Source organism: Canis lupus, chromosome 17, assembly GCF_048164855.1.
Source record: "Canis lupus baileyi chromosome 17, mCanLup2.hap1, whole genome shotgun sequence".
NCBI classification, from domain to species: Eukaryota; Metazoa; Chordata; class Mammalia; order Carnivora; family Canidae; genus Canis; species Canis lupus.
In genome coordinates, this window is record NC_132854.1 from 15,557,098 (window position 1) to 15,579,109 (window position 22,012).

General features: G+C 41.6%; 1 protein-coding gene across 1 annotated transcript in view; it reads left to right on the top strand.

The window, feature by feature from the left end:
• The window catches only part of ABCC4 (ATP binding cassette subfamily C member 4 (PEL blood group)), a 247,657-nt gene that overhangs the window by 144,489 nt on the left and 81,156 nt on the right, over positions 1-22,012 (top strand). Inside the window, exon 20 of the mRNA XM_072782615.1 lies at positions 17,301-17,380. Within this exon, the coding sequence (XP_072638716.1) occupies positions 17,301-17,380 (80 nt within the window). The remainder of the gene's footprint in view (positions 1-17,300; positions 17,381-22,012) is intronic.

Consider the following 22,012-nt stretch of genomic DNA (forward strand, 5'->3'; position numbering starts at 1 on the left):
CCAGGCTTTGGATGCATGCTGCGTGTTGATTTAGTCATGTCATCTAGTGGACTGAATTCCATTGATATTTGATACTATTTTTGCATTTTAATGTGTAAGATTTTTCAAGGTGTTGGGGAGTGGACAAGACAAGGGCATCCAGAATATTGATTGTGTGAAATATTTTTTGAGAAAGGTAAATTGCTACAGCATTTTCTAAAGGTCAAGCAGTGCTTTGCAGACTAAAATGTTAACACATTCCTCGCTTTCTCCTTTTCTTCATTGTGCAGTGGGCAGGTGGCATTTGTGACTTATCAGCACCATTCTCCCACCAGCAGACAACCTCTCCCTTCACTCATTTACCCTGTGTGTCCTCCATTCTCCTGTGTTGGGTCAGGGTGGGACGAGGAACCTCCTGGTCCCCATCAGTGCATACGCCTCCCATTTCCTCACCAGGGTCTTGATAGAGGTGATTGCCACCACAAGCACTTTGGGTGCTAAGTGTACACAGGAGCTAACCATTCTAATAAGGTTATCAGGAGTAGACAGATGAGTGTGACAGAGAGGATGGATTCTAAGAGAAGGATAGCTGTGACTTTTGAATCTTTCCTTTTTTTAATTTCAAGAAATTATAAAACATGTTTGAAATTAACCATTTATCCATGCTAGTGGCATTAAGCCTATTGTGCATCCATCACCACCATCTAGCTCCACAATTATTCCATATTTCTCACCTAAAACTATGTTCCCATTAAACTCTGTCCTCAGCCTCCTGCCCATGATAACCACTATTCTCCTGCCTATTAATGTGACTATTTTGGGAACCTTATGTAAGTGGATTCATACAGTATACCCTCTATTGTGACTGGCTTATTTCATTTTGCATAATTCCCTCAAGATTCATCTGTGTTGTAAGTCATGTCAGGATTTCCTTTCTTGAGGCTGAATAATAATCCATTTTTCAAAAAGATTTCATTCACTTATTTGAGAGACAGAGATTGTGTATACACAGTATGGGGAGGGGCAGAGGGAGAAGCAGACCTCCCCAGTGAGTGCAGGAGCCTGACGTGGGGCTCAATCTGAGGACCCCGAGATCATGACCTGAGCTGATGTCTGACGTTTAACCAACTGAACCATCCAAACACTCCTGAATAATATTCCAGTATGCGTGGGTGTGTGTGCGCACGTGTGTGTATGCATGCCACATTTTGTCTACTGGCAGTTGCTTCCATCTTTTGGTGATTGTGAATAATACTGCTATGAACATGAGTGGACAAGTATCTTTGTAAGACCTTGCCTTCAGTTCTTTCGGGCATATATCCAGAAGTGGAATTAGTGGATCATACCATAGTTCTGTTTAGTTTCTTTAGGAACTACTATACTGTCTTCCACAGTGGCTGCATTGTTTTCCATTCCCAGCTGTCGTGCACCAGGGGGTTTGATTGCTCCACAGCCTTGCCAACACTTGTTGTTTTGTGTCATGATTCGTAGCCATCACAGTAGGTATGAGGTGCTTGAATCCTTTCTGTTCTTCAGTAAATGGCAGGAGCTGGCTCTGGGCCGCAGTGCCTGGCCCCCTGGAACAGTTGGGCAGCACGCTCCCAAGGACCAGGTACCCGGTGTGGCTTTGGTGCTCAGAGTGTGGCCTTTTTTGTTGGGAGTCTCCTCCTGTCGTCTTCTCTTGGCATGCTTCCTCCTTTTAATCCTACACTTGAAAATTAGATCAAACGCACCGTGTTTAGATTTATTTACAGTTTCTTAACTCCTTTCCTGTTTTCCTTTTGACAGGCTTGGCCTAAGAAGTCTTTTTCAAGTAGTAAATTAATTTAGGTGGCACGCACCCTACCTGAATTTTGTTACATGTTGGCAGTTTAGATAAATGGATATTATAATCTCAGCACATTTCTGCCCGACGCTACTGTGCCGATTTGCAAGAGTCTACAAAAGTGATAATACTCTGTCAATTTGGGTCCTCGAAGGAGAAGAAGAAAAAACAGGGCATATTTTCTTATTTGTATTTATAGGATGCCTGTGGGGACGTTGGAAATGCCATGTGGCAGTTTACATGCCTAACTACACACGAAGAAAGATAAGGAATTCAGAGGCATTTCTTGGTAGGGACGCGGAGAGCAGGCCCCGATCAGTGACTGTCAGCCTTGTTGGAGATACATCCTCTGTTGCGACCGAGGATTCCTCCCCCCTTAACTCACCATTTCGTTGAAGAATGCAGTCTATTTTTAATGACTTCATTGATTTGACGGTGGGGTTACGATGTACTTTATTTACTGCTGAAATGTTTCTTTCCCGTCAGCAGTTCATGTGAATAAATCTACTTTTTGGCACTGCTTTGATAGACTGTAAAAACTGCTTATATTTGCAGGAAAATTTGTTTTGCTATGGTATGTTTATGTACAGACTCAGTGTGACTCCCCCAATCATTTCTGTGTCACATTTGAGCTGAGAAAGAGACACATGTATGGTTGTTATCCTTGTGTACTGTATCAGAGCAGTGTAAAATAAATCCTGAGTTTCATGTCTGAGGGATCACAAAAATTCGTTTAATATTTGAAATTAATGTAAATTTTTTAGAGCTTTATTTTTCCACTAATGTGTTAGGACCCCTTGTTTTGATTTATAGTTTATATATTTTTTGAAACAAAATGTAGTGTATTGTACATTCACTGTTCTAGTCTGCATATGAATTTAATATTTTATATCCAAACAAGACCCCATAAGAGGGGATCTTTATTTCCTATTGCCCAATTTATGAGCAGAGTTGAAATATACTTTGCTAATAAGTTTTCTATGAAGTTTCCTAACTTTTTCATGAAATCTATGTCATGTGTATTAAGCTTTGATTCATTATAATAAATCCAATGGGGGGCAGGGACTATGATCCATATCCCCTTCAAAAATTCATTTTATGTGAAATATTACTTCTAGAAATATCAAGTAGTACATATTTTGTTTTTACATGAAGAGAAAGGTAATTAATTTTATTTCTTAAATACTATGTTTAAATGTTGGCTAAAACTAGGAATGACCCAGCTTTTAACAACGCCAGACTAGGACACTTCTCTCTAAAGAGGCAAATAAAATCATTGACAGTACCTGCAGTATAACACCATAAATGCCAGCTTGGTGATCTCTAATTCAGATATGAATCAACAATGAAGGGCAAAAATCATGCATTTAAAAAAATAGCATTAGTGAAACTATGGGAGCGCTTATAATGCTAGTGTAGGCAAAAAAAAAAAAAACAGCCTCCAGAGTCGTTTTGCTTGATAGTCTCCTTAGGAAGAAATGAACTTGGAGGAAGGTAATAAGTGTCCCTCTGAGAAATGCGATGAAAAGTCTTTGGGAATTATCAGCCAAACTTAGCAGAGTCCTCTGGGTTTTCATGGGCAGTTGTGTTATAAAGGGATGTTTAATTTAAAGGAACCAAGTTGATAAGGGAGGTGGTGCAGGAAACCAAAAATGTTGAACGGGTTTTTGCTGGCCAGACAAATTGTGTGGACCAAGGGTTATTAGAGTGGGCAGTCAGGCTGCTCCTGGCCAAATGGCCACAGCTTGCCTCTCCTCGGGGGTTGGAAGGTAGGTTCTGAGTCTGCTGTTCTTTTCCCTGCTTGCAGCGAATAAATATTCTCTGTAGGTGTGGTCAACGTCTTCCTCTCTTCTTTTTCACTTGAGAAGAAAAGAGTTGCCTAGGGAAAGTTCTAGGAACCAAGGATTCACATGCCTGTGTGCCTGGGAGCAGTTGAGCACAGCCTGAATCATGCAGTTGAGCAGTCTGCTAAGTAAGGAAGGAAAGAATATCACGCACGGAGGGTTGATGTCTTTTTATGGGAGAACAAAAGAGTTTCGATTCTTTCACTTCTGGTTCAGTCTGGCCATTGTGTGGCAGAGGGGGTTTAATGAATCATTGTTTAACTAAGATCCTGCCAAGTATTTGACCATTAAATAGCCTCCAATGTGTATAGAGTTCTTCTCTGACAGACTCTTATTTGACTGTGATTAATTGGCATTGAATTGTTATTTAATTACCTCTGCAGAAATCTAAGAACAGTTTGTGTTCTGATTAAGTTATTTGATGTAAAAACACACACCGAGCTATGGAAGTCAGCTCAATCCTTTATGCACCTTGCTGCTGACAGGCCAACCTGTGTGGCTGTTCAAAGCTCATGGAATGTCGCTAAGTATCAGAAATCCAAATAAAGTCTGGGTTTCAATTCTTTTATTTTTAACCTAAGTATGTGAAGCTTTTCTTTTATGTTAAAATTCTTTTTAAGTTTTTTGTTGGACTATGTTAAACATTTTCATGAGGTGTATTGGCTTCCTCGGTTCACAATTAAAACATGTGTCCTGTGTATGCTCATGAGATGTCCAGGGGAGGAGCCCCCCAGCTGGATGCATTGATAATGAAAAGGACAGTGTCCTTGCACCTGGCCAACTGTGTGATAGGGGTGAGGTGACCATGGTGGGTGGGTGGGGCTAGAGTTCTGAGAGGTGGGAGGACCTCAAAATACAAGGGGTGAGAGATATTTGAATAGGTCAAGATTCCATGTGCAAAACAGGCAATGGCTTGGTGGCTATGAGGTTGCCTAAAGTCTGAGCTTTTTGTAACTGGAGAACGAGTAGAATTACAACACATAGAGCCTTATTTCCAGGTCTGCCGACTTTTATATGAACTTACAAAAGAAGCAATAAAATAGTTGGAAATGTTACCGTCCTTCTCCCTTTAAATAAGTAGACTCTACGTTCGCTTCCAACACGGGGTTGGAACTCATAACCCTGAGATCAAGACCTGAGCTGAGATTGTGTCAGGAGTTTAACAGACTAAGCTACCCAGGCGTCCCATCCCTCTCTGCCTGAATGATATTTTTTTCTTTCTTTCTTTACTTTTTTTTTATGGGGGGAGGGGGGGCGGTGGGAAACAAAGGTCCATTTACCCTGAACAGAGCTCAGCCAGTTTTGTGTAATATCTGTTGGCGGTTCCTGGATATTAAAATGATGCGCCGGCGAGGAGACTGGGGTGTTGGTTGATCTGTCTCCAGCACACCTTCAGTTACTTTACATAGGGTGGGTAGTGGGAGGGCCCATTGTTTTCAAGTTTAGTCATGCTCTCACGCCAGACGTTTTGCTGTCCTATTTTTGAGCATTACGAATAACCAGTGTGTGTATTGGAGATCGCAAGGGTTGATTTTGCATGCTGAGCGGTGATTTCCAATCGGGGTTTTCTCAGGGACTGGGTCTCATTCTTGTCTGTGGGCTGGTGGACTTCTTTGCTCAAGCGAAGGCTTCCTAAACAGGCCTTGCTACCACCACCTCTGTGGGAACACATCGTTGAGGTGAGACTGTTCCATGTCTTAACCCTGAGGGCTCATTCCTTCAGAGATTGGAAATAGGGACTGTGCACACAGCTTTGAAAGACAGTCGAGGCACAGTACACCAGGAAAAAAAATAACCTTCTTGGAGACTGTGTGGTGCATTCCTGTTATAGAAGTCCTGTGATGCATGGTTTCCTGTTCTGTTTGCTATCCGAGTCTCTTAACTCCATGGCCATTCTCCTTCCTAGAGTTCATGCTTTAGGAATCCCCGGAAATTATGCAAATCTGTTGTGTGGGCTTTTTCCAGTGAAAAAGTTCCATAGCTTCCATCAGACTCACCGTCTTAGGGATTTTTCTACCTGTTGCCGACCAGTGGTCTGTACATCCCTGACCATATGTGGGCCATGAAGCCACACGTACTGTGATGTGAGGTCTGGGGTAAAGGAATTAGCCTGGTCTAGTTTTCCAACGTTTTTCTTCTCAATCCTTCGGAAATATAAAAATAATGATTACTTGCTATGGCAAAGCATTTCTGGCTACTCTAACAAAATGGTTTCCTGGGGGCAATCCTGGGGCAACCTTCAAGCTTAATCTCCTCCCATACTGTTCAGCAGTTAGCGATTTGACACAACAGGTCAGGATTGGGGATGAACTGGATCCTAAGCCCCTGGACTTCCCTTATCAAGAATGTGTTTTATTAGAGCCCGTGTGCACATTCATTCTCTCACCGATTTGCCCACTTGCTACTCTCTTCGTTCAGCTTACAGTAACTTGTGTAATGTAATTTTGAGGTGGAGTTATTTGAAATGTCTCACTTTAATTATGGTTAGCTAAGAGAGGCTTCTTGGAACTCTTAATCAAGAGTGATAGTCAAAGTATTTAGCATCTAGTGGAGCAGGCACTAGCTGTTTCTATCAGCCCTGCCTAGAACTTAATTGGTTCATCCTTAGTGTAGTACATATTTAATAGAGCTTTCAAATGTGTCCGGTCAAGTAGCTCCATGCCATGGATCTGTTGGTAAGAAATTTTCTGAATGTCCACCACACCAGTGATGAGTCCTGGCTTCCTACTTTACAGCTGAGTGTTCTTGAGTTAATTTCTTCTTGTCCCTAAGCCTCACATGCCTTGTCTGTAAAGTGCAGACTATGTGTTGCATATAGTTTTGAGATGATGTGTACAGTGTGTTTAATAGTCTCTGGCACTTACTTAGTGGTGGTCCTATGGTGGAGGTGGGTAGTGGTATTCTAGAAGCCAAGCATAAACAAACCAAAACAACCACCAGAAGTAATCTAACTACATACCTCCTTGATGTGTAGCACCAGGCATAGGGACGAGTCGGTGTGGGGGTTTGTCTGCACATGGAGATTGAAACAGAATTGGTCTTGGGGCATCTCTGTTGCACCCTTCAGACTTTTTGCCAGCCTGGGTTGGATATGTAAGATGTCCCTCCATCCTGATGGCACCAGCCTCTCCCTCTATACTTCCTCCTTACAACCATCATGGCTTTGAAGACGAGAGGCACCCATAGAAGAGAGCACTTGGACCTCTTTCTGACCACAGGGAGTTCTCCTTGGCATTCCCCAAAGACCTGGCTTTTTCCTTTCTTGCACTTAAGTGCTCTCCTATCTCAGCACACCTTAGGTCATGCTCTTTCCATCCACTAGGCAAATATTTGCCATCCTTTTGCCTTTCCCTCCTCCTAGTTGTCACACATGTCATTCCTCATACCTGGACAGTCTCCATTCTCTGCCTTCCTTCCGTGGCCATGTCTGCACCAGGAAGACCTGTCAGGCTGGCCCTGCCTAACCCTGGAACGCACATTGTCTGGTGATACTCACCGCTGCTGCCTAGCGTGTACTTCATGCCACCTGTCTGTGCTCGCCGCGTTCTTTGTTACTGGAGACACTACATTCACTTCTGTGTAGCGTAGTCACATGTTGCCAACGTTAAGAGTATGAAATGCCCCTGAGGGACACCAAACAGAGTTTAAATCTAAATGGCAAGGACTGAGTTAGGGATTAAAGATACTTTCACTCACTGGCTACCAGGTGGTAGAGCTACAGAGTAAGAGGATGTGGTAGCCTGGAGAAAGGAAAACTTGAATATGTATGTAGAAAAGCAGATTTTGGTCCTGCCCTTGGTGTCTCAGAGATACTGCAATTTTTACAAGTCATCGCATTTGGGTAATCTAACTGGTATCTCCCAGGTGGGGAAAGAAATGGGAAAGATCCCATTACACAAAGAGCACACATATCCTTTTGAAACCCCTTCCCCCTCAGTCTGTCAAGGTATGTCATGGAACTTTGAAATTACTATTTTTTTAAAAGATTTTTATTTATTTTTTCATGAGAGATACAGAGGGAGAGGCAGAGATACAGGCAGAGGGTGAAGCAGGCTCCATGTAGGGAGCCCAATGTGGGACTTGATGCCTAGACCCCGAGATAATGCCCTGAGCCAAAGACAGACGCTCAACCACTTAACCATCCAGGTATCCCTGAAATTACTATTTCTAATCCCTTAATTGTATGAAAGGGCAAATGACCACTGGACTTTGGCGACACAGTGTGATGATTATTCTCGAAAATTTTTCATATTGCTAAAGGAGAAGCTGGGCTCCCTGGTTAATCGACTGCATTCTCGATTCTGTCTGAACTCCCAAATGATGCAGAAATGCTGGAACGTTAGGTTTCTTCCTGCCACCACTGGTTATACTCCTTAGCTCTGTATAGCTGTGGCTTTTCCCCAGCTCTTTTGACTTCTGCCACTGGAGTGAGCAGGAAACATTTCTCAGACCTGCTCCATTTAACCTTTCTTGGCATGAAGGCAAGTACTAAGGGTGGGCAGAAGAAAACCATCAACCATAGGTAAATTGATGCCATATTTACTGTGATTAGGAAGAAAGAACCTTTGAGGGGGCTGTCTGAAGGGAACCATAGGCTTTCTCCCTCAGCGTCTGGTTAACATTACCCTCTCAGGCCTGCACACCAAATTCTGTGCTTTAAGAAAATGGGGTGGGTTACGGATGCACCTTCTGAACACTACGATTTAAATTAAATGTTGTCGGGATCCCTGGGTGGCGCAGCGGTTTGGCGCCTGCCTTTGGCCCAGGGCGCGATCCTGGAGACCCGGGATCGAATCCCACATCGGGCTCCCTGTGCATGGAGCCTGCTTCTCCCTCTGCCTGTGTCTCTGCGCCTCTCTCTCTCTCTGTGACTATCATAAATAAATAAAAATTAAAAAAAAAAATTAAAAAAAAAATAAATTAAATGTTGTCTCTTATGTGTTTTAACTTTTGACTTCTTAGGGGGACTTACTAGCTTTAGAGGAATTCTGTAGGCCTAGGTCATGGTTGGGGCAGAACTTCTCAGTATCTGATTACCTGTCACATTAGTATCTGTGCCTTGCATTTCCGATCCTGTCTGTGCGTTCCTTCCAGGCTACTTACCTTCTCTCCATTGCCTGCTTCCTCATCCTCACATGGTCTGCGTCTGCTCCAGCCTCCTCCCTGGCTGCCACCCTCTCAGCACTAGAGACTGCTGTCCCCCTTTCCTCTATTACCTCTGAGACACTGGGTTCCCCTGTTTTCTAGTGCTTTCTTGTTGTCACATCAGCTTCTGTTAATTGCTGTACCAGTTTTGGGAAACTCAGTCTGCAAGTGGAAATTTCAGGCAGCCTTTGAAGGAGCATAGGCACATCGATTCAACAACAGCACAGGGAAAGTGACAAGTTGGACAAAACAGACACTTCATGTTGCAACATGAATTTCTGCAGTTGGGCAAACACTGCCAAAAAACTGTACGAAATATCAAAACTAGAAATAGGGACTGAAATTTGAAAACAAACCATTTATTCCTTATAGCAGAAGGGCTTGTTTTATTTATTCATTCAGAATGGGTTTGAGCTTGCTTGATTTTTCTTTTCTTTTCTCTTTTCTCTTTTTTCTCTTTTCTTTTCTTTTCTTTTCTTTTCTTTTCTCTTTCGATTTGTATTTATTCATGAGAGAGGCAGAGATCTGGGCAGAGGGAGAAGCAAGCTCCCTGTGGGGAGCCTGATACAGGACTCGATCCCAGGACCCCGGATCATGAGCCAAAGGCAGATACTCAACCTCTGAGCCACCCAGGTGTGTTTTTGAGCACCTTCTATGTGCTAGGCGAGTTGGTCAGGCCCTAGGGAAACATTAGTGAAGAAAATAGCATCCCTGTCCTGCCGGTGCCTATATTCTAATGTAATTTGTGTGTGTTGAAAGAGAAACAAATGGTCTTTAGCTTTTAGAAGTAAGGAAGGGAATTTAAAAAGGCAGTGATTACATGTGTAAAGGTGAGAAGATTATTTTACAGGTTCCTGAGACAGAACATGATCAGTACCTTGCTTAATCCTTCCTTATTACTCAGAGTGTGATCCCTGGACCTGTTAGAACCCAGGATATCAGGCGGCACTCAGAGCTCCTGAGAATATACATTTTCATCAGGTCTTTGGGAGATTGGTGCATTGCTTTTACGAGTTTTGGGCTATTTCCCATCTAATGCCACTTACTCAGTAGCCCTCTAGTCCTGCTGCGTTTGCTCATGTGTATACAGCACAGAGAAGACTAGAGCTTGGTGGTCAAAATGAACCTTTCCAATCATGTCTGCCTGATTGACATTCAGGAAGATGTCATTGAGTAGTTTCCAGGTCTCACAAACTCTGTTTTGTAAGAACTATTTCTTATATATATATATTTTTTTACAGATTTTGTTTATGTTTTTGTATAGGAGTCCATCTTTAAAGAAAAAGTGGGAAAGCCAATGGGTTTATGATATTTTATTAGCAAATCCATTTTGAGTTCCCCCTGGGCACTTGACATTTTATTATATAGGTTGTGTGTGAAATGTGGTTTATGTTTAAAGAGAGTGTATAACATAGTTGTGAATGTAGGAGTAATATACTTGAAAAGTAGTTAAAGCACTGAATGGATTTATGAGATATTCTGAGAGTATACCCAGACTCTGGGGGGATCCTGAGGGAAGCAAGCTGAAAGAGTCTCTCATCAAATAAAGTGTCAGAAAAATTGTGCCTAAGACCATGAAAATTGCGTATGTGTTTGCTGAGAGTAACCCTGTTTAGTTGCAGAGTCTCCACAGTCCTCATCACTATAAGGGAAAGTGGAGGTTAGAGGCATGCTCTGCACAACAGCAAAATGTGTCAGCTGAAAGCACAATATTGGAAAACTATAGTGTGTTAGGGTGTAGGAGTGCATCTCACGTAACCTCAAGTATCCCCAAAGGACCCTGCTATGTTTAGAAACAAATGCTCAGAATATTACTTCTGGATTGTCAAGAAAAGATGTATTTATGCTCTGTATCTTTTGTTTAAAAAGATAAGAACTCTATAGTTCACATGAAAAAGGTTCTGCCAAAATGATTTCGATTAAAAAAACTTCTGTTACCTACAAGGGTAATTAGTAATTGTAAGTTGACAAAGTAACTTGACAAAATCTATCATTTCCCTGACTAATCTTAATAAGTGAGTCTCTTGTTGGATCTGTGGTGATAGCTCTAGTCAGGGCATTTGGCATGAAAATGGAATCTATTCAAGTTAGGTCAGATGAGGAAGGTTTGATTGAAGGGAAGCAGCATTCTATGGAGCCATACATAGCAGAGCCCGCTTCTCCAGAAGCCGTAGCTGGGCTTTTTATCATGGCGCTCCTGCATGTACCCAGATCCCTCTTCTTGGATGGGGAGTCTTTTTCCACTTTCCTGCTACTCTCTGACCTCATAGTTCTTGAGAGGAAACTTCTAAATGACTTGGAAGCTGGTCAGTTGCTTGGTCACCCCATGCCTCTTTGATCTGCTAGCTGTGGCCAGGCCTGTGCCTGTTTCCTTTATCTCCCAAGCCTGTCTGATAAAGATGGAGGAGGTTGAGTGAGTGGCACATACCTGAGAGCTGTATTTGTCAGCAACAGTCTTATGGAAGTGAAAAGGCTGAGAATTCTGGGTAGATGGGATTGAACAGGGATGGACAGCCTTCTTGGTGAGTGAATGGGAGAGAGAGAGGAGGCCTCCATGAGAATAAGGATCCAGCCAGCAGTGATGCACAGGTCAGGTAGGTACCTCTCTTCTGTGTCTTCTCATCGCTGTTAAAGTTTTATGGATTGGATTTGACAGATAAAGAATGAAGGATATACGTGAAATTTTTTTAAGTGCAAAGTCTTGGGAGTATTTTATCTGAAGTAAAAAATCAAAATGACTTACAAGATTTCATCTTGGGTATTGTGGTACAGGTGTAAGGTAAAGTTGGAGAAGTTGGACATGAGTATTTGCAGGCCAATCTCAAAGACTTTTGTTTAGTTAAGATTTGTCAAGCTTCAGATGTTTCTTAGGGATAGCCAAGTGCCCAAGAAACCCTGGGAGATCAGGAGTAGACAGAAAATTTGGCATGTATATGCAAAGAGTGAGTCATTAGAAGGAAAGTGAGCAGAGTTTCCTTGGACAAATTGCTGATGGTTCTAGCCTGAGAAGAAAAAGTAGACTTTCTCATGTCTTCTTTTTCTGCTGTGTGCAAATACCAGGTTGGCTTGCCAGTAACACCTGCCGCTTATGGAATATTACTGCATCATCCTGAGAGAGGCTGGACCATGGATCTTCTTGTGTCTCACAAGGAGCTTGATCTAATGGGATTTGAACATTTCTTTTAGCTTCAGAACACTCTCTTCAAAGGCCACCTCTGTCTGACCCTCTAGAGGGAGGAAGCCTGTTTAGGGAGGGCACTGGGGAAGGGACCAAGAAGCTCAGAGTGAAGGGTGAAGGGTTGGGTGTCTGGTGCTGAGTGAGGTTGCCTTCCACTTTTTCTAGGCACCCCTATAGAATCGTAGAATCTTGACAAGGTTTGGAAATTACTAGCCCTGATTACCTTTCGTGTTTCCTTAAAGCTCTGTAATCCCCTGATGATGATGATGAGGACAACCCCTTGCACCGGTGTGCCATCACACCACATAGAGGGTGCCATTGTAAGGACAGTCTGCTTTAGCCACAATGTTCTTCGATCCTGTGACATAAGGGAAACAAGTATATCACATACTGTTTTCAGGCTAGGGATTGGGTATAAATGGGCATTTGATGAGTTGTGTGAAGAGCTCTTGCTACTGAGTGTCAGAGGAGGACAACAATCTTGGTGGTTTCTTACCGATGCTTTCCTAATTCCTGCTGCTCTATTCCATGACATTCTTTGATGAGCCACCGTGTCTGACCTATTCTGACATCAGTGGTGACGGCTACATTGAACTCCGAAATCTTATGCTGAACTGGTTTTGTAGGATGATGCAGAAAATCCATGCTCCTCCAGCTCCCTCATGCCGCACAGTGATTTTTTCATCCTGGTGACCATCTCTGAGCTCCCCTGAATACCTTCTCGTTTTAATCAGTCATTACCCCATCACATGGCATTGACCCTGGAAGGTACAAGTCCATTCTCTCTGCCCTTTTGGAGAGACTATCCTCTTTTGGACAGGTTGTTTGGTTCCTTTTTTTTTTTTCTTCAAAGATTTTATTTATTCATAGAGACAGAGAGAGAGAGAGAGGCAGAGACACAGGCAGAGAGAGAAGCAGGCTCCATGCAGGAAGCCTGACGTGGGACTCGATCCCAGGTCCCAGGATCACGCCCCGGGCTGCAGGCAGTGCTAGACCGCTGCGGCACTGGGGCTGCCCAGGTTGTTTGGTTCTACATCCCACTTACCACTAGGAGAGTGGTTCTTTTACTTCTCCTCACCAACCAGACCCTCCACACTCCAAAATACCCAGAAACTGGTCCAGATCCCGCATTCCTGGCTTCTAACTGTACAGAGCTATCAAACCAGTGACCCATTCATATCAAAAGAATTAGGTTCTAGAATCTTCCATGAAGGTAACCATGAGCACATAGCAAGAAGTTCCTAATATATAAGAGTTCATGAAACACATCCACTTTCACCTGTAGGTAAGGTGTGGCATGGCCTTTTGTGCTGGTACCCAAGACCATTTCTGTGCTAAATGGAGTTCAGAAGGAAACAACTACTGACACACTATAGCATAGAAGGACCTCAGAAATGTTGGGCTAAGTCAAAGAATTCAGACACAAGAGTCTACATACGGTATGATTCCATTTGTATGAAATGTCTCAAAAAGGGGCAAGTTTATAGAAAAATAATGTAGATTAGCTGTTGCCTTAGGCTGAGAATGGGAACAGGATGTCACTGAAAGTGGCATGAGACATCTTACGAGGAGGAACAAAACTGTCTTAGAGCTGGTATTTGATGGCAGTTTGTCAATCAGTAGCGTTACTTAAATTCATTGAATTGTATGGCTGAAATGGGTGAGTATTTAAGATACAAAGTTATATGCCTCAATAAAAATAAACCTTAATATTTTATGATATGCAAACATGCCTCCTTTTTTCTTTTTTTAAAAAAAGAATTGGATCCACATTAGACATGGGAGCTTCTTCCAAGTTTCATGTTGTAGCTTGGTTGTAAGAAGTAGAGAAATCCTACATATGAGAGAGAGGGCAGAGCATGGACTGACCAGTGATTGACTCTAGCTCAAATTACACAATCTGTTCTTTAAGATTTTATTTAATTATTTGAGAGACTGTGAATGAGATAGAGCACGGGGCGGGTGAGGGAGGAGCAGAGGGAAAGGGAGAGGCAGACTGCCACCCAAGCAGAGAGCCCAACTTGGGGCTCGATCCCAGGACCCTCGTATCATGAGCCAAAGTCAGAGCCAACCATGTGGGGCACACCCCACCCCTTTCTTTTTTCCACATGTAATGCATAGTCACTATAGAAAAAGAGTATTGATTAAAAAAAATTAAAATTACACCTAATGTATTATAGACCTGTTTCAGTCTTAATGTTCATGTTCTTCTCACTTCTCAAATAACCCGCATTGAACATTGTTGATCATTTATTAGCTCCTTGGCATAGATCCCTGGAATTTCCGGGTCATACGGGTTGTGATCCTAATGTTTATGTATACTATTCCAGTTGTTCCCAGAACTCTACATCAACCCGTGCAATGTGAGTTTTCATTATATGTGGCTCTAAAATGTGATCTGGCTGCCGGAATTGATTGTGCTTGGTGGTCTCATGATTGGTTAAATATCCTGTGCAGGATAGGGATCGTGTGTTGTGGCTCTACCCCGAGGTGATCAAAATGATGCCTGTGCTGTAATTTTAATCCCAGAAATAAAGGCATCCTGGAGACTGACCATCTGAGTCTGGACAGGTGGCAGTGGCCAAGGTAGGGTACTGTGCCTTCTCAGGGATAATTGAGGCCCCACCAGCTAACTGCATGCAAGAAGTCTGGCAAGGATATGATTAACTTTCTTCAAGCATTGGATGGGCTCTCACATCAGGAGAAATTAGATTTACTCCGTGTACTTGGTTGTAAGAGCAGAATAAGCAGAGGGTTGCATGTTCTAGGAAGGCAAGATTCGGTGTAATGTAAGAAAGGCCTGCCTAACAGAATAGTCTGAAAGTGGATTGGGCTCCCACTTCTATGTCCCCGGAGATGTTCCATTTGGATGAACAGGCATGGCATGTGTTTAGTGAAGGGAATGCATCATTTGATTTGGGGACCTTTGAGGAAATTTCATACCTATGGGGCCATGAACTTGAAATCACAGTTCTCACTGTAACTAAGTCTGTGGCAGAGACTTAGTTGTTTCTTGGGGCCAGAAAGTAACTTCTTGGCTCTTCTAATCTCACATTTTCTGCACTCCCCGGGTTAGTGACAGTTTAGGTTTTTGACAGTCTTTGACATTCAGGTCAATTATTATAGTAGCTGTGTGGAGAGATGGTTTTCTCAGTTGTGTGTTTTCCTTGTATTTTATGCTGTTTGCCAACCCATGGGTATTTTAGACTTTAAGACCCCTGCATCTGATAGAAGGTAAAAAGGATGGGTTTCAGATATCATCACTGTGTAGCCTTTTCACCTTTAAAAAAAAAAAAAAAAAAAGAGCCCAAAAGTGAATGTTGGTCTCAGTATTATGTAAGCTGAACCATACTTTGCAGTGTTCTGAATTCTGACTATGTTGAAAAGTCCTTTTCCATTGAAGAAATAAATGTTTAAAGTATGTCTTTTAATATTTCTTGATGCATATTTTCCTTATTTTGGTCTTGATACTTGGAAGATAAGAAATAACGAGGTAGTTCACAAAGTCTGTAAGAATATGTGGAAAATTGCCCATCTGATTTTAGTGTTTCTAAGGCACATCTGTTTAACCGCCTAACCTTTTGCCCCTCAGATTGTGGTGTGTGGAACAGCAGAGAGGACACCACCTGGGAGCTTGGTAAAAATGCAGAATTTCAAGCCCCAGTCTCAAGCTACCGAACTTACATGTTACCAGGTTGACCTTCTGACAGGGCCTGGTAGACAGACTTTGCCAGGAGACTAGTTCAGATCCTGTGGGCAATAGTAGTGATCTCACCTTGGTGTTTTGTTTTGAGCACCTGCTAATGTACCTGGCATTGTGACTGGGTTCTTTCTCATGCATGAGCCCATGTAATCCTCAGAATCACCCTCTCAAGGAGGTATTATTAGAGGCTCAGAAAAGCTGTCACTCAACCTGCCAAAAGTGTCACTATAAGAAGACAGTTTCTGGGGTCTGTATCTCCTAAGCCTGAGTCAGAGAAGTGGAGGCCCTGGTTGTCATGTGTCGCCAAGCATGGAAGCCTCCAGTTCCTCCACCTCTTTGCCTGAGCAACCCTGAGCTTCTGGCAGTAGTTAGTTGCTCAGCTGCCAGCCTCTGGCCATTCACGATCTAGTAGGGGCTTGGTATGGAGGGCCTCAGGAGGAAGTCACCTGTGACTGACGTTGGGAAGAATTGTAGAGGCCCCACATCTCACCTGCAGGCACGATTCCTGAAGCCTCCACTACAAAAGGAACTTCAGGGGCAAGTCAAACACATTTCTCAGGAGTTGCTTATACTAATATAGTCTGTTTATGTGTAGCTTCAATTTCTTTGAATTCTGTCTTCTAAAAACTAGATATTTATTACAAATCTGTTCTCACTTTCTGTTTTCAAATCCTTTAGGATGTACTGTTCTCTTGGATTCTACAAAGGGATATACAGTATGTAATAAATGATCTTTTTAAAAAATCTAATATTTCATTTATTTATTTTGAGAGAGAGAGAGAGGGAGAGAGCGAGCACCAAGGGAGGGGAGAGGCAGAGGAAGGGGCAGAAGCAGTCTCCCCAGTGAGCAGAGAGCCTGACCTATGGGGTTCCATCCCAGGACCCTGGGATAATGACTTGAGTCAAAGGCAGATGCTTTAGTGACTGAGGCACCCAGGCTCCCCAGGAAATGATCTTTGCTTATTAGGTAATGTTTCTGTTTTCTTGCCTGCATTCCTCTGGTTCTGTTGGATATTTAAGAATGAGTCTGTTTTTCACAGTTGGTTGTACTGCAATAGATAGTGGTTTATTACCCCGTTTGTAAACTTGCAACTTGGAAGAGGCAGGATTCCAAAATTTTTCAAAATGTAAGGTGCTGTGAATCATCGTGAGGCCAAAAAGAGAGGTTATGATTACATTTTATTTAATAAGTACCAGGCAGTAAAATTTTGATAACTGAAGCAAAATTATTATGACAATTTGGATCAATTTATGTATTTTGCAATTGTTTGTTTGCCAATCCAGCCTCCCTTTGGGCGTCCTAGATGGCATTTAAAAGGAGAGCAGGTTCTAAAATCCAGCAGCGGTTCCCAATACTGCCACAAGACCTTTTGTACCTCCATTTTATTAAAAATTTGAGTCAAATTTCAACTCCCTGCCTGCTGCCATTTGGTGGTATTTTTGCTTCTTTCTAGTTATCATTCTGTTTTCTTTTTCTTTACACTGACATCAGCTTATTTCGTATGAATGCGTAATAGATTAAATACATATGCATTTAAAATATTGTTTTGATTTGTCTGTAAATTGTTTCACTTAAAGTAGGCCTATCTGGGGAAATGAGTAATCTCTCATATCCTGTTCTTGCAGGAAGAATTTTAAATCGTTTCTCCAAAGACATTGGGCACATGGATGACTTGCTACCCCTGACGTTTCTAGATTTCCTCCAGGTAAGGTCACAGTGATGCCAGGTTCTCAGATGGAAAACTGCACTTCCTGTTCTTTCAAGTCCTTCCCATGGGGGCTGAGGGTGGGCCCCTAGGCCTGACAATGTCATGTTATCTTAGTAAAGGCCTTGTTTGTAAGAGAAAGGTGTGGCTCTGATTTGGAGGCTAAGTTAACATGAGTAATACCTGAAGTGTAGGAGTGGCTACGCAGTCATGTCAAGGTTGGTTCGAAGCAGCTACATGCTGGGTAAGTGGTTCTCCATCTGCCTTCCAGGTATCTGGCATGAATTTCACTTTACCGTGAGCACATTTCATAATATAGAAACAATCACCTCTCACGGAAAGATAGCCCAGATTAACTAAATTATGCATTGTATTACCACAAAGGACAAATATTTACTGCACCATTTTGGGGGATAAAACCAGGTGTGGTTACTAACAAAGAAAAGATTAGTAATAATAAGGTGAAAATAATACTTTGTTTGCAAGGACAATAGAGAGCGGTTATTGCAGATACAAAGCCTTTAAAGGCAAGTACATTTAAGCCAATAATTTGAGTGGAAGATCAAAGTCACCTCAGAAAATGTCTTTTTTGTTTTTTTAAGGCAGCTTTTCTTTCACACGTTGATTGCTCTAAATCTTAAGGGTGTGTGTGTGTGTGTGTGTGTGTGTGTGTGTGAGAGAGAGTGAAATACAACAATCCCACAAATACCTTCTATATAGCATTTGTTTTGTTTGTGAACTTGAGGTTCAGAGAAGTGATATTGGGTCATATCATGCCTCATCTGCTCACTCAGTACTGTGGCACACGTGGGATGCTTTTTAAAAATTTATTTATTCATGAGAGACACACAGAGAGGCAGAGACATAGGCAGAGGGAGAAGCAGGCTCCCTGCAGGGAGGGAGCTCAATGCGGGACTCGAGGATCACGCCCTGAGCTGAGGGCAGACCCTCAACCACTGAGCCACCCAGGCATCCCCATGGGATGCTTCGTATGCTGTTTACTTCTGCCCACTCTTCAGTGATTCAGGCGGGGGAAGTTTCTTTTTTTCCAAGTGGGTTTTTCTTTTTCTTTTTCTTTTTCTTTTTCTTTTTCTTTTTCTTTTTCTTTTTCTTTTTCTTTTTTTTTTTTTTTTAGATGATATTCTAAGATCTCTGCTGCTGTTGCTAATACTTTCTGAATTTGTGTTTTACTCTCCTTTAGTAGTCTAATCATGAACTCATTGTATGGCCTGGAAGTAGAAATGCTGCCACTGGGGTCTGCGATTATGTCTTCCTTCTGATGTGTCCTTCCCCGCCCCCATTCAATGCCCAGATGCACTTCAAGTTGAAAACCTAGGGACTTTTCTGGAGCCACTGTTATAAATGGAGCCAGAATTACTTAATTTGAAAAATTAGCTGTGTCATAAAAATCACTACTGGGCCCGAAATGACCACATCATTTCTGTGAGTCACTCAGAAATGCAGCAGTGAGTATCTGACTGCAAACAGTGTAGCCCCTGGGCAAAGGCATGCATTGTTACTAACATGAATTAAACAGAGATATGGAGGAAGAGTACTTTTACTGCGAAGATCTGATTTTTCCGTTCCTCTTATGCAAAAGTATTTTATAAATGTGTCCTGCCTGGTTTTGCTATGTAATTTATCCCCAAGAAACCATCCTTTGCCAAAACATTGTCACATTTTCCCAGTGATAGCTCATTACATTGACAAGATTTGGGAGAAAGGTTCTGTTTCTTCACAAGTGCTAGTTCAGCAGAGGTTGAGTTTCCAAAGTGGCTGGCACACTGTGTGTTCTGCACATAGTCAGCCATCGTAATTGGAATGGTCTGCCTATCTTTTGCATGATGTGTGGAGACACAGGGCTAGAAACTACTTGAATTCTTTATAAAACATTCTCAGCAGCCCAGGGAGAGAAAATCCTAGTATAGCTGCACTTCTCTTTAACCGGAGAGACAAGGGCCTTTTTATTATGTGCTCACTTAATCTTGGTGTGACTTATCATCCTGGAATACGGGTAGTCCCAATTAGCTGATTTCTTGACTCTTAATAGCTGAGGTAAATCTCGATTTTATTGTCTCCAAGAATGGAGTTTTGTCTCAAGGATAACTCAGTTATCAATTATGATAAAGATCTATTGTCACTTGTTTTGTTTGCAGGTGTCTTTAATAAGCCTTTCCATAATCCCTTCAGGAAGAAATATTTTCTCCTTTTAAAAATAGTATTTTCTAAATAGAAAAGCTCTGATCCCTGCCATTGTTGTTGATTCTTTGAGGGACATTTCCCAACATTCATTGTTTAAATGGTTGTCAGGAGGAATCAAGGGAAACTTCATAAACAATGCAGTAACTGGTTCATCTTACTTTGTGCGTAGAAGCCTTTCTACAGGAGGATTTGCATGCGATGAGTAGGCTTTTGACTGAGGTATCACTGGGATCATTTTGAAGTATTTGGGCCTGTTGCTATATTAGCAAGTGAAGATTTTTATTAATGCCACAAAAATGAATTTAACCTGCCCTCAAATAAAGGCCAACAAATACCAAAATGTAAATTGATTTTTTTTTTTTTTTTTTTTTTTTAAGTTGGATAGGACACTGTAAGGATAAAAACAACCCGGTGGTGTTCTGGGACTCTTAATGGAATCATGTAAACTTAAAATAAACACTATTATGGTAAGCACATAGAATGAAAACTAATTTTCCAAATCAAATACATTATATTCAATTCATTTTCCCCAATCAACCAAATGTTTAAAACCTGTTAGTTATAACAGCAATCTTCTGGAAATTAATTAGAAGCCTATTAGCTCTGCTAGCTGAGCCGAATGAAGAGGGTTGCTTGTTACATTTCTAAATAGGCTCCTGAATTAAAGCAAAGCAAGGTCAAAATGACAATCAGCTCCACTCACACCTCCTGGCTTTGCTTAAGTAGTTGATCTAGCTTTTGTTTGCCTTTTTAAAGGTGGGTGGGTGTTAATTTTTTTTAAAAAGAAAATTTTACATACTTTGACTCAGTCTTATAATACATGTAAGAGTTTTAACTAGTCAGGGGAAACATGCAGGTCTCAAGAATATTACCCGTGTGAACAATAGTATCTCCTCAGTTACTCTGGGATCTGAGATGGGAATGACTTTCAGACCTAGTGATCAGTTCATGAGCTCTTCTCCAGAGTTTTGTTCACCCTTTTCACTATGGCTTTAGGACATTTCCTTGTTGCCTTTGTTTCTGATGTCAATAGCAAAAGCTACTATTGACATCGGGAGGCCCCCAGTTAGAATGTCTAACATCAGATTCTTTGGTTAAGAACGCTCTGACTCTAGCAGCTCCTCCTATGCGCAGAGTAGCTCAGAACTTGAGCCTTTCCAAAGGTAACAGGTGAGTTTCATTGAAACGGTTGAGTTTTAAAAGGACTGGGAATTTCCTTATCAAGAAGTTACCCTTTTATTATCTTGTAGGAGATGAGCCCTTTCCCAATCTCCATATCCTTTACATCTAGTATTGCTGAGCCAGAAAGAACTTGGCAGAATTTATAGAGTAATGAATGGAATGCAAACCGAAATCCAAAACTCAGATACCTTCATGAATTGAGAGTTAAGTTTTCCCCTCATCAGAATATTCAAATTAAGACCATCTCCTATAATGTTTTTCTCCTTACTAAAGATATGCATATGGCCATGCCTTTTTGGGAGAGTTAAAATAAAATAGATACTGAAAAAATGTGACTACATTTGTCCATGTGAACTTTTTAATCCAGATTATGCATGTTTGATCACTTTTTCTGTAAGACAATAGTAGTTTTTTCCCTTTTGTAAGCAAGAGTTTAGAAATGTGAATCATAAAAAAAAAAAAAAAGAAATGTGAATCATTGGGTTAGAAGCTAATTGTTTTTTCAATTGAGTCTGAAGCTGAGAAATTGAGGAGAGAACTGAGAAACAGAATCTTACATTTGATGCATAATGACTGGAGTCTGTAATACTCTGTAGATGCAATTCAGATATCAGGGATATCAGTCTGTAATACTCTGTAGATGCAATTCAGATATCAATTGCTCCATTGACTAAATGATGGAGAGAAGAAAATTCTGTTCAAAACCTGACTAGATAGACTGGTCATGTTGACCTTGAACAAGGATTTGTATTTGTGTAAATATATGGTGTTTTCGTTTGTTTTTTTTTTGTTTGTTTGTTTGTTTGTTTTTTAGTTTTTGGATAGTTAGCTATTCCTAATCCTGCTAATGGAAGACTGTGACACAGCGAATTTTGAAAATATGTATCATTTTCTCTTGCCCTGCGTTAAATGAGAAATCCTACAGAGCTGTGGGGCACAAGTGCAGGGTTTGCAAACCTGTGCTCACATAGGTGAAGAGCAGTTGTGAATGAAGAAAGATCCATGTTTGACCAGCGAGGCATTTTGGAAGTATGGGCCAGCAGCAAGGGAAATTTCTGAATATGTCCTAGGAAATAAATAATTTATACAATACAAAATAACAACAGGCTGCAGGTTACCTCAGGGTTGCCCTGGGCTTATCAGATAAGTTAGCCAGTGGCTGGCAGTGCACATCTGGCTTATCAGTGTTGTTCAGACATGTTTTGTTTATTTGCTTTCACAAAAATCTGAACAGCTTTGAGTGTTAAC